This window comes from Babylonia areolata, chromosome 24 (genome assembly GCF_041734735.1).
Source record: "Babylonia areolata isolate BAREFJ2019XMU chromosome 24, ASM4173473v1, whole genome shotgun sequence".
NCBI classification, from domain to species: Eukaryota; Metazoa; Mollusca; class Gastropoda; order Neogastropoda; family Buccinidae; genus Babylonia; species Babylonia areolata.
Genome location: NC_134899.1, coordinates 47,471,614 through 47,485,358, shown reverse-complemented (window position 1 = coordinate 47,485,358; position 13,745 = coordinate 47,471,614). Strand labels below are relative to the sequence as shown.

The window sequence follows — 13,745 nt, the reverse complement described above, 5'->3', positions numbered from 1 at the left end:
ACCCTTTACCCACCAGGCACAATAACTGAGATTCAAACCCAGGACCCTCAGATTGAAAGCCCAGGCTTAAACCACTCAGCTATTGCACCTGTCATGCCACACACTGTGTCAAACGCTTTCCTGAAATCTACGAAGACATGATCCAGACGTTGCTGGTGTTGAAGATTATCCTCATATCCTCAGATATTATCCTGAGATTGAAAATCAGTTCTGTGGTGCTGCGTCCAGTTCGGAAGCCTGCTTGTTCTTCAGAGATGATTTTCTCAGATTGAAATTTCAGTCTGTTAAGATAATTTTCAGTAGAACCTTGCTCGGGTGGTTGATAAGCCTCATTGTGCAGTAATTTTGGCACAATTGGAGGTTTTCTTTCTTTGGGAGTTTTATAACTAGGAACTGAGTCCAAATGGTGGGCCATTTTCCTGTCTTCCAGATTCTGTTGCAAAGAGTTGTGAGGATGTTAATTGTGTCTTCTCAACCTGCCTGGATGAGCTCTGCAGGTACGTTGTTGATTCCGGCTGATTTTCTTTTTAGTGACTTGACTGTTGCCTCAACCTCTTCGCGAAGAATTGGTGGCTCTTTCTCCTCTGTTGCCTGAGAGCAATTGAGTACTGCTGGGTCACCAAAGGTTCTGTAATTGTAAAGTTCTGAACAGTATTCTGTCCATCTGTCAATGACCTCTTTCTCTTCAGGGAAACATTTTCCAGTCTCTTCAATCCAGACGTGTTTGGCAATCCTCATGCTTCTCTCAGTGGCTTTGTTCACTTTCTTGTACTCTGCTGCTACTTCGGGTTCCTTTTTCGTTTTCTTCAGTTCACGTTTTTTGTCACAAAGTTCTAGCAGCTCGACAGTGACCCATGGCTTCTTCTTTGGTCGATGCTTGCCAAGGATGTCAGCGGCCACTTCTGTCATTGCTGTGCTGAAGGCAGACGTCATGGTGTTCAGGTCCACCTCTTCCGCACCGAGGATGAGGAGTGGTGCAAACTTTCCTCCTATGATAACTGCCACAAATGGGGAAAGTGCGTACATTTGCATAGCCAGTGCTCCATCTGTTGTGCTGGGTCCTGCATTTCCTTTCCTGGGGCAGGCTTCAGAGAGGCGTTTTCTTTTGAATCAGACCCAGTTCCTGCTTTACACCTTCATACATCCCCTTGATGTTGCCTTTCTTAGCTGCGATCTGTATCTGTGAGCAAATCTGGAGCCAATAGTCATAGCATATATGTGTACCTCGGTTGAACTTTGCCGTTGGTGGCCAGGAGGAGTTGCAAGTTCTGTTCTCCTCTAGGACAGGTCTCAGCATGAGCCTGAAACCAATCTGCTCAGCATGAGCCTCAGACCAATCTGCGGACTTGCTGGTCTACCTACCAAAGGTAGACATGACAGCAGTGTAGACAGTGTCCCTAAAATACTCACTGCCATTAGCAGTGGATGGTCCCAGAAGATTCCTCCAGCATATGTACGTGTAGATTCCTCCATTTTCTCACTGCCTTGTGTCTTGCTGGTGTCAATGGGAGATCTGTCATCCTTTCTTGTGCGGCAGTTTCTTTGTTCACAAGTTCACCTTACTGCACACCAGGGAGTGGTCAGTATCACAATCATTACTCTGGTAGCATGTAAGCTTGATACTTGGTAGGCTGAACACCTGGTAAAAATTAGGTCAAGCTGGTGCCAATGCCTGGATTGTGGAAGTCTCCAGGTGACCTTGTTGATATGTATGTATGTATGTATTTATATGTGTAGGTATGTATGTATGTTTTTTATGAATGTGTTTATGTATTTGTGTAATTTGGAGGTGCCGTTGGACTTCTTATCCAGTGTTCATCAGTGATCAGAGTTCAAGGCCACATTTCAGCATGGTATTGTGTCATTGGAAAGGCATTTTACTCCAGTTTTCTTCGTTCCACCCTGGTGTTAATGGGTAACTAATGTCAGGTAAGGTGAAAACAGCTGAAGGAAAGGAAAGGCCTACCCCACCTTCCTATGCCAAGCCCTTGAAACAGTGAATATGAATTCACTGCCCCAATGGACATAAATGGCAATGGAACCCTTTTGTATGTATGTATGTATGTTTGTATGTATGCATTCTGTGTATTGATTTTAACTGTCAGGGCATATATGTATTATTAGTAATTGTGTTAATATTTTCATGAATGTTGATGTCCTAAAAGAGATTTTTCTTTATGTGTTTAATGTTATATGCAGTCAAGCAAAAAGATATTTTCTGTGTATTTACAGACAATAGAATTGTATCTTACTTTATCTTGTTTTATATTGCCTATAATATTATCATGTACATTGATTACAACTGTTAGTGTATGTCTTACTGATATAAATATCTTTCAACACCTGTTTATCTGCAGGTGAAATAAAAACTGGGCAAATCAACCTGTTTATCAGCTATTTGTTTAGTTAATTGTAACATTTGTTGACCTGTCTGTCTGCAGGTAAATTTGACTAGTCTGTCTGCAGGTGATATACGAACCAGACATATCCTTGATCGAGAGAAGATCGACCAGTTTAAGCTGACAGTGTCAGCAACAGACAGTGGGGGTCAGATGGGTTTTGCAACAGTGACTGTGGTTTTGAAAGATGAGAATGACAACATGCCAGAGTTCTTGAGAGAACAATACCAGGCCAGTGTGTTCTTCAATGCTTCCATTGGCACTGCAGTTCTTCAGGTATCGTGTATGATTGTGACTTTGTAGTAAATGTATACGTGTGTGTGTGTGTGTGTGTGTGTGTACAGAGAGAACTCAGCAGTGATTCAGAACAAAAAGATTAGAATTTGTGACAACTGTCCATTAGAATAGCTGCATCATTAGTTTATAAAAGCTTGGTTCAGTTTATAAATACAGATTTGATTTTTAGGCTGAAAGTTATTCATTTCATATCAGTCTATTCTGATAATCGTGGCAATGTAACATGACAAAACTGTCCAAGGTGAAGGCAGTTGATGAAGACCTGGGCACAAACGGCCATGTGCAGTACCTGCTACATCCTGGGGAGGATAATGAGGTTGGTCAGCTCTTTGCTTTGGATGAGGACACTGGACATATCACAGTCCGCTCCAGTCTTATGTTTGCTGGTAAGTTTTAGTCCTTCACCTGTTTTATAACAGGGATGCACATGTTTCTTTTTCTCTTTCACAGGCTGCAGCTCACACATTCACTCCTTTGTATAAGTTGGTCGTGTGTGTCACTGTATTCATCCCACAATTATATCCCATACTCAGAGCTGTTTACAAGCATTTTATGTATGGAGACTGTTTAACCAACTACTCTGTTTTGCTCAAGGTTATGGCATTTATTACAAGGTTTATGTTTTAACACTGGGGGTGAGGGGTAGAAGGGCTTTCTCATGTGGTGGATATATTTCTTGTGACTTAGTTTGAATGTCACATTTTGAGCAAGTTCGTACAGGTCAAGTCTTTGTAACAGAGTCATAAAACCTATAAAATGCATGATTATTTAAGAACGGCAAGAAGATTTATTTGTCAAAAAAAAAAAAAAAAAAAAAAAAAGAAAGAAAAAAGTTGCCTTGTAACTGTTTGAAACACTGGCTTTGACATCAAAGTTCCACTGTTTCTAAAGTGAATGGCTAGGCTTCTTATAGTATTTTCATTAGTGGTGAATGAAAACATTGGTTGTTTTCTTTAAATTTATTTATTTATTTATTTATTTTTTTACCAATTATGAATGCTGCAGAAGGAACTAGGCGACTCCTGTCAGATCTCTTTTATGTTCAAACAGATTTGGCTATGTATGGGAAATGCAAAATGTTGGTGACGTTTCACAGTTCATCAATGCATTCAAAACTCATCTTTGTGATTTTTGTCATCAGAACTGGCATAACTCTCTTGTTTTCTTACCAGATTATCTGAACTATAATCCCGAGATTGGCAGGACAATAATGTTGGTCTTTTGACGTCTTATGAACATTGCTGTGTGCTTTGCCTTTTACGGTGCTACAAATTACCTTTGAACGGCATTTCTCGCTTTGGGAAATCATTTTTGAACCCATTCTGTTTCCAGTGTGACAGATACAAAATTGAAGACTTGTGCCATTTTTTTGCTTGTCTGCCCAAGATATGAAGCCTTGCGTAAAAATATATATTCCCCTCTATTATTACAGATTCCCTTCAAATCTTAGTAGGGTCCAGTTGCTCTGCTCAAACTGTCAGATGAAAGGATAATGAAAATAGTATTTGTATTGTATTTCTCTCTATTTTTTTTCACAGCAGATTTCTCTGTTTGAAATTCGGACTGCTCTCCCCAGGAAGAGTGCATCGCTACATTACAGCGCCACCCATTTTTTGGTATTATTTCCTGCGTGCAGTTTTATTTGTTTTTCCTATCGAAGTGGATTTTTCTACAGAATTTTGCCAAGAACAACCCTTTTGTTGCCGTGGGTTCTTTTACGTGTGCTAAGTGCATGCTGCACACGGGACCTCGGTTTATCGTCTCATCCGAATGACTAGCGTCCAGACCACCACTCAAGGCCTAGTGGAGGGGAAGAGGATATCGGCGGCTGAGCCGTGATTCAAACCAGCGCACTCAGATTCTCTCGCTTCCTAGGCGGATGTGTTAGGCCATCACTCCACGGGGTTTTACATTAACGAAAGCCTTAGAGATCTGTCGGGTAGGAAGGCTTAATTGCGAACAGCGTGTAATTGCGAATGGTTTGTGTACTGCCCCACTTCGAAGCATTCTCACCACACACATTTCACAATTTATCGTCTGCTTCGACCTCATTCTGACACCTTAATATCCATTTTCAAAAGCCAGTCAAACAAGCTATTTCTGCGTTTTCTTCTCTTTGTGCACCACAGCCGAGCAAGTTCACAAACGTGCTCTCAAAATCCTAAAATCAAGGGAAGCAATTAGTAGGACTTGAACTTTGACACAGTTTAGAAATTCTGCTTTGTTGGATATGTCGAATGAATTGTGCATTACCAATGCTCGGGGGGAAAAAAACACGTTGGTGACATCATAACGTCTATTTTGACAGGAATATCCAATATATTGCCGTTTGCGATTAGACCATAGGGTATTTTGACATGACTGTATTAGCGAACAATGCTGCACAGTCACTGAGCGCTCTGAAAAGGGTGTGTTTGTGTGTGGTGTGTGTGTTTAAATGCGTGTTTGTGTGTGTTTATGTGCATATGTGATCAGAAAGAACAATTCAACAGTCTGGTGCAATATTCCAATAATATGTGTATGTCTAATGGATTCCAGACCTTGCTTCTGTTTTTATTGCCCACACGTACCCACACCCATTGTTTGCAATTAGACTTGCCAGTTCGCATTCAACCTCAGGCACCCCTCCTATTTCAGCTGTTGAAAAAGCATTGAAAAGAAGCAGTGGGTTGAATTTTTCCTGGTGCAACCAATCAGAGAAAGCCTTAAAGACAGAAGGGCTACGTTTTGACGATCTTACAACCCGTTTGCTGTGCAATACACACATTGGGGTGTTCGCTTAGACTGGATCGTTCGCATATAGGTCTGTCTATCCTATCACTGCAATATAACGTCCAGCAATTTTGCAAAAAGTATATTTGTACATATTGTGCGTGCTTAAACACCAAATCGCTATTGTCTACCCGTTTTTTCATATGGGTCTAATGGCCTGTAAAAACTGAATAAATATATTTGTGTTTGTATTGTACAACCCCCCCCCTACCCCCCCCTCCCCACACACACACATCATGCAAATACACACACACTGCACCCATCCTCACACATGTTCTTTACTTTTTTTCAGTCAATAAAGCATACCAATTCTTTGTGGGAGCAAAGGACCAAGGAGACCCACCTCTTGAAAACCATGTGCCTGTGGAGATCCATGTCACTGGAGTGGATGATGAGCCCCCCACCTTTCCCAGCAAGGAGAGGGCTTTTTTCATTCAGGAGGATGAAAAAGTTGGGAGTGTCATAGCTACTATCCGAGCCAGAAGCAAAGAACCCATGTTATACTCCATTATTCCAGGCATGACTAGTAGTACCAACAACCCTGCTACGTTTTCAGTTGATGACTTTGGACAGATCCGAATCATGAAGCCTCTAGATAGGGAGGTTACTCCAAATTACACTCTAGTTCTTCAGGCTATGACAAAGGTAAGCTTTCCCCTTGTTGCTACCATGGAGATCAACATCCAGCTGCACGACATCAATGACAATGCCCCACAGTTTGAATCTAGTCCTTATTTTGCCACAGTGATGGAGAATTCAAATATAAGTACCACAGTCGTTCAGGTCAAGGCTTTTGATATTGACCTTCCCAGAAAACTGGAGTATGGTTTCGGTGAGAGAATGGAACAGATGGCCAATATTTTCACCATAGACTCATCAACGGGATGGATCAGTTTGCTTTCTAACCTAGATCGAGAAGTGAGAAGTGAATATAACTTAACCATTATGGTCACTGACACAGATGATGACAAAAGAATTAGTGGTTATGAAGTACAGCTGACTTCTTCAACGAATGTGATCATCACAGTAACAGATTACAATGACAATGCTCCAGTATTTGAAAAAACTCAGTTCTCAACAGCAGTCAATGAAGGTGCACTTCCTGCAACTGTTATTTTAACTCTGATTTCCACAGACAAGGATGAAGGAATAAACGCAGATGTTACATACTACATTGTCAGTGGAGATCCACTTGGTCAGTTCCAGATCCATTCGAATGGAGAGCTTTTCATCATCAAGCCTCTGGACCGTGAAAGTAAAAGCCGTTATCAACTGCAAGTGGCTGCGACAGATGGTGGATTTGTGACATATTGTGAAGTTATGGTGACAGTGCTTGATGACAATGATAATGCACCTGTATGTCTGGAGGTGAGAAAAAAGAATTTTTATGTCATGTCATAAAAATATTAATTAATGAAAGAGGAAAATTTCCTCTTGTTTTTCTTCTTAAATGATTTTTGTCACAAAGGGATGTGGGGGGAAGTGATTATATTTTCAGTTACAGATATTTTATTGTAAATCACTTATATAGGATTCAGCTAAAATGAAGATTCCTGACATATTTTCAATACAAAGATGCATAGATTGCATAAATCTTAATCTAAGTGTAGCCTTGTTGTAAACCGAATGGTGTGTGATAAATGAGATGGTACAAAAGAATTACTGATTTACTGTATTAAAGGATAGAAAAGATCCATGCGCAGACCAGAAACATGTAGAGGCCAGTCGGAGAAGGGTTCTTCTATTGTTTTATTACAATATTAAGAGAAGATAAGAAGAAGAAAAGAAATAAAACAATGCGTGAGTAAGACAAAAAATGTCAATAAGTACATGTCAGGAATGCAAGTGGATAGTAAGCACATCTTATATTGCAATAGAAAGACTACCACTTGGTTTAGAGTCGGCAACAACATAAAAAATGCATAAAGACCAGATAGCAAGAACAAATGACATTTCTAATACATTTAAATAGTGGTTGAAGCTAAGCTGATTTAGTGAAAGTACACTGACAGTATAGATTATATAAAGTTTATACTGTGTCAAAGTGACTCAAATGGATCAATTATGTAGCACTATACTTGAGTAAGCCATATAGGAGAGCTCATGATAGCTAAATTACAATTACCAGACTGTGATACATATCAGATGCTTTTAACCAATAACTGATATTAATCCAACACTATCTTGTAATCACAACAGAATACTGCACACACACATTATTGAACACACTGTAACTGTGAAGCTATAGTACTGATAATCAGTGAAACACTGTAGCAGTACAACTGATATTAGCATGTAAAATAATACATGAATAATAAACAAGGTAATAGAATAAGTGGCTTTGATAATATATAATAAACAAGGTAATAGAATAAGTGGCTTTGATAATATACTGGCAAACTGAGAGACCAGATAGTCAGTGTTCAATTCAATGATTGGAAGAACGATCGTGGTTTAACCTTTAGTTTGTTAAGAAGCTTCAGCTAAGGAATGATTTACACAGGTCATCCAGGTGCTTGGGCCAAACATTGACACAGCCAAGCACAGCCTGTGTTCAACATCTAAATCTCCTCCACCTAACGCGGGATACTAACTTTTCATTAGATAACATTTCACCACTAAGCACAGGCTGATCAGTGCACACGAGAGGAAGGCGTCATCCACTACAATAATCTTGAACAAACTATCAGTGGGCAGAGACGTCACTGACTGTAGCGTTGAAAAGAATTAAATGGAATACTGCTACAAGCATATGACGACATGGCGATTTGATCAGTCATGAGCAGAACTGTGACTGCCTGTCAAAGCAATAATTGAAACAAGTGTAACGTCTTTCAGTGCTATCAACATGCTCATATGAACACATGTGTCAGAACTTACAGTTTACAAATCATCAACACATTTCAAATGGAGTACTTACAGTAGAAAGCTAGGCAGCTGAGTGTGTATGCAACACGCTCGATGTGTGTTTGAGAGCAGCACCTGGGAAAGTGACCCGCTGATGCTTAACAGCTTATGTTTCAAATTCGAATCTCAATAGCCTTACACCACAGGAGTTATCTCCTCATGTCAATGGTTGGACACCATCACTGCAGTGAAACTGTCGTCTGCTTTACGGCATGTGCTGTGAGTTGGAACTACAGTTGAGCACTTGGCTGCTTAAGACAACCCCCTTCTTCTCCCACTAAAAAATAATGGCTAAGGGTGAACAATTATCTGAGGCTAACATATCCCTGTTCATCCCATTTGGCCATCCCCATCATCAGTGTTACCTTCAAGTCAATTATGTTGTTTTCCTGACCTTGTTCCAGTGCAAAGTGTTTGTTTTTACCAGTACTATCTTGTCAGATTTTCGGTCAGTTACTGTATGTGAACCTTTCACCACTGATCCATTTTGCTATGCTCCAGCTGAGAAAAGTCCAGGAAAAATCGAAAATTCAAGCTTGTAATCTTACTTAAGTCGTATGTCCCATAGCATTGAAGATGACAGTGTAAAAGTATACAGGTAGGTCCAGCCAAATTTTCAAATTCAAAGCAGAAGCCTCATATTTGCATACATGAAAGAATGCAATAAAGTAAGAAACTGCACAAAATTTGTGAGCAACATCTCAAATAGTTTTTGAGATACGGAGTTTTGAATTTTCCCGAATTTGACGATTTTAGCGAATCTCACAAAGCGGCATTTTGGAACCTGTGTAGATTTGCAACTAACAGATTCCCATAATCAAAACTCTTCATATATGATCTGTTATATGATACACAGATTATCTAATTTTTTTCAGTTGGCTGAAATGTTTATTGGCTGAATGCCAGTGTCATCAATTCAGGGGGAAATGCTTATTTTTTTGCATGCCCAATCCAGCAGCTTTGATGGTAGCATTACTAAAACTAAAAAAAACTATTGCATCTACATAAACATATAAGATATTTACTGGTTCCAGAAATAATGTAGACTTACAAGACAGCAATAAATGACTGCTTTTAACCAGTTCAGTACCAGAGATAAACAAATAAACAAGATTGATCTTTTCCTCATAACATGTGTGGGGATGAGAGCCTTGATAAGATAAAAGAAATACGTGAGGAAAAATACTGATCATTTTACAATCTTACTGACTTTTTTTCCCCAGCCCTATTTGGAAGTGATAGAGAATGAAGATGTTGCAGTCGGCAAACCACTGGTCCATGTTCGAGCCTCTGACATGGATGAAGAGTCGACTCTGAATGCACTCATCCAATTCACACTTCATGGCAAAGGTGCTGACAAATTCTTGTTGGAGAAAGAATCAGGTATGTTTGATTATCAATGTTATTATTTTTTAATAGAATTTTTTTCTGGTGATTCTTGATCTTTTACACTATGAGATGGGATTATATTTTTTGGGAGTGGGGGTTAAGATCTATGAAGGCAACGGAGAGGGCTGTCTTTGTTCCCTGTATTTCTCCTGCATCTGTTTGAGGGAGAAGACCATATCAATGGTGGGCCTGTTGGTGCGGAATCCATGCTGTGATTCTGGGTAGACTCTTTTCGCAAGAACCAGGATCCTCTTCAGCACAACTTGAAACAAGAACTTCCCGATGATGCTAAGGAGGGAAATGCCATGGTAGTAGTTGAAATCGCTCTGGTCACATTTGTGTACAATGTGACAATGTTGGCATCTCGTGACTTTTATAACTTCACCTTCTCTCCAGCAGAGGCACAGGATTTCATGTAGCTCAGTGATGGTGGTGTCCTTACAGCATTTCAAGACTTCAGCAGGGATTATGTATTTTCCTGATGCTTTGCCAGTAACAAGGAAGTCCAGAGCCTTGTTGAATTCTTCTAGGGTGGGTTCTCTGTCATTGTCATCTAACAAAGGTAGGCACTCAGAAGCATTCAGGGTCTTTTTCTTTAAACATTGTTTTCCCAGGCATAAAGCTGAGCACTCCATCTGCTGTGCCCTGTCCTTGATGACCTCATCTGTGGCAGACTTCAGAGGGGTGGTTTTCTTGATTCCATCACACATCCCCTTGATGTTGCCCATGTCAACTGCAGTCTGCAGAGTTGGAGCTATAGTCATTAGCACAATACCACGTGCCCTTTTGGACTTTGTTGTGGACAATCTGGAGGACCTGTAGGTTCTTTTCACTGCAGCAGGCATTGTATGCTGCTAAGTTGTGTCTCTGAGGTGTTCCCATCTTTCGCGGGCATGAGCACTGGACGGGCTGGATTGTGATTTTTCTATTGTGCGCGCAATCTCTCCTTATCACATTCTTGCTGGGGTTGTGGTGAGGTCTCCATCCTTTTTCAAGCGGTGCATCTTCATAGCTCACAGTTTCACCTTGCTGCAGTGCATCTTCATAGTTCACAGTTTCACCTTGCTGCGGTGCATCTTCATAGCTCACAGTTTCACCTCGCTGCAGTGCAGCTTCATAGTTCACAGTTTCACCTTGCTGCAGACCAAGGAATGGTCAATGTCACACCCAGCACTCTGAAAACTGCATGTAAGCTGTGCATGGTCTGCCAGCATGTTTTTTCTGTGATGAAATATCAGTGTGAGCTGTCATTTTTTTGGCTCACTTCTGTAAACAAAGTGAGTCCATGTAATAACCCGGTGTTCAGTTGTCTGTGTATATATGTTAGTTCTTTAGTTCACAGTGGTAAGTGATATTAGACGAAGGTAGGAAAAAAAATCGTGTGGGTGTGGGTGGAGGGGGGGGGGAGAGAAATTACTGTGTACGCATGTGAGTACGTATGCGCGCACGCGCGCGCGTGTGTGTGTGTGTTACATATAGAAAATATGACATATTTCTAATGAAAAACTATAACAGCGAACCAACTGGACTATTTTACAAGGAGTTGAAAACGTCATACATTAGCAATGGACTGCTGAAGATTGTCAACACTGAAGATGATTTCAGTTCAGGGATGTGAGACTTTAACATGTCGCAAGTTGGTATATGATCAGCTGTTATGTGAGCACCACAGATACAAGAAACATTAGTTCATTTTCTATCTGCAGATTAGAGAATGATTTGCCTCTTATGAAAATCATTATGGTAATGTTTTCCCATGAAACCATACATTTTCTGTATATTCTTATGTAACTCCGAGTTACTTAAAGCTGAAATTTTGACCATTGGACTTTTTCTACCATGGTGTAACATTCCTGTAGTGAAAGCGAAATATTCAAATCTTACTCCTTCGTGGAACTTCTAGCTCCTTTTCTTAGCCAAAATGTCAACTTTTTCATTATAGTAAAAACCGCAACGAGAAGGAATCCAGCAAAAAGGTTATGAAAGAGCCTCTTTGTAAGATTTCGTGAATCAAACGGTTGATTTCAATAATGAGTTCATACCTAACCGTTTCTTTTATAAGTTCAATAACATGAAGAACTGATTTAGAATCAAGACAAAATAGAATCTGAAATATAGTTTTCGGAAAGGATATCATGAAATTTAACAATTTTAGAATTGCTATGAGATCAGCTGTGAAGATAGACTTATTTTCTCCCAGATGAAATGAGTTTTGAAAGTTAAGGTCTGGAATAACGAAAACAGCACCAGCTCTATCATTTACAACAAAACCGTCTGCAGATATCTTTAGATGATTAAGGTATTTCTCTTCCAAATGAATTCGTACATGCGATGTAAGTAAATTTATGTTGTCATCTTTGGTTAGATCAGTATGATCGATATCAAATTGCGCTCTTTAGAGTTCCCATACAAGTGCAGGTGATACCACAGACCTTTTAGCAAAAGGGGGGGGGGGGGATCATGAATGGTTTCATTGAGGTTCCGAACCCTGAAAATGGTAGGGTTTGAAGCCAGCCTGACATCATTTTTTCTTGTCTGAAATTAAAAGATAAAAACAACAAATTCTGGACAGAATACGTCCCAGTGACACTAACTACGTCATCGATAAGTTTACTGCATTTGGATACTTTAAAGTGAATACTGAATTTAGTAGAAATCACTAAAAAGTGAAATTGAATGGACGTTTGTAGTTTCCGTTGGTAACTGAGCCTGTCGAAAATGATCTCTACAGATGTGGAGAAATTGGATACATGTTGCAGTGTGCTTGAGGTGATGGCAACATCTTCTTTGTCGTGGAATTTAAAGAATTTCTTGAATTCTCAAGATATACCAAAGTAACATGATTTAAACAATATTATCAGCTGAAATACCATAACCAAAGTATCACACTAAGAAAAGACAAGTTTAAATATTAATTTTTGAACATCATTTGTAGACCCTCTTTAGAAATGGCAAGATTGTAACTCTTTCAGGTTTTAACGCAGCTTTTAAACCCGCTCAACCTAAGCAAGAGGGATTGACGGGAGGAGTGCTCTGTTTTTACATGACACTTTTTTGTTGTATCGTTTCCTTAAACACACCATTACAGGCGGAGGCAGCCAAAGTCATGCTAAATAAAACTATCGATGTCCATCTCTGCAGAGTTTCCTGCAGAGCCAATACTGAAGGTTTAAAAGAATGACAAAGCAACTGGAGTTCTTGAAAGTTAGCATTAAAACTATGGATATTCCATTGAATGATAGCCATAAAATGTAAGGGTAAAATTGTAGCAGGTTCTTAATCCATTTGTACATCCTGCTCCTTTGCCTGCGATGGCCTTGTTCTGAGGCAGGACGTCATAAGCCTTGTCAACCAGCTTCCACGACCATTTTTACTGTTGGGTGACTTCAGTGGCCATTCCCCATTCTGGGGTAGTGAGGTAACATCAGCCCAAGGTCTCTGACAAAACTTTCTTTCAGACATGAACCTATGACAAAATCACCCACTTACCTTCATCTTGTTTCTGGGACGCTCTTGTGTCTAGATCTGTCAGCCTGCAATCCATTGTTGGTCCTGGACTACAAGTGGAAAGTGCACGATGATCTGCACGTGAGTGACCACTTTCCTGTTGTCCGCCGTTCCACAGATGTGGAAGGTGACTCTCTGCATGAACTTCAACAAAGCTAACTGGGGAATTTTTACTTCCAAAATAAGAATGGAGCTTCAGGAAGAAAGAGTTTTGCAAAGCAAAGATTCTGCTGATACTATGACACAAATGATCTTAGAATGTGACATAGTAGCAATCCCATCATCCACCTCAAAACCTCAGATACCAATAACTCCCTGGTTCAACGCAGAATGAAGGGATGCCCGAAAAGTGTGCAACGGTGCATCTTTCGGAGACAGGAGACTGACAGTGTGCGAACCCATCAGCAACTGAGGGCGAAAGCTAGATACGTTTTTAAAAAGAGAAAGTGACAATCGTAGAGAGATTTTCGCTCT

The 13,745-nt window shown here is 40.1% G+C and overlaps 1 protein-coding gene across 1 annotated transcript in view; it reads left to right on the top strand.

Moving 5' to 3' along the window:
- The window catches only part of LOC143298658 (protocadherin Fat 1-like), a 351,658-nt gene that overhangs the window by 223,085 nt on the left and 114,828 nt on the right, over positions 1-13,745 (top strand). Inside the window, exons 21-24 of the mRNA XM_076611542.1 lie at positions 2,467-2,675; positions 2,938-3,082; positions 5,761-6,836; positions 9,599-9,758. Of these exons, the coding sequence (XP_076467657.1) occupies positions 2,467-2,675; positions 2,938-3,082; positions 5,761-6,836; positions 9,599-9,758 (1,590 nt within the window). The remainder of the gene's footprint in view (positions 1-2,466; positions 2,676-2,937; positions 3,083-5,760; positions 6,837-9,598; positions 9,759-13,745) is intronic.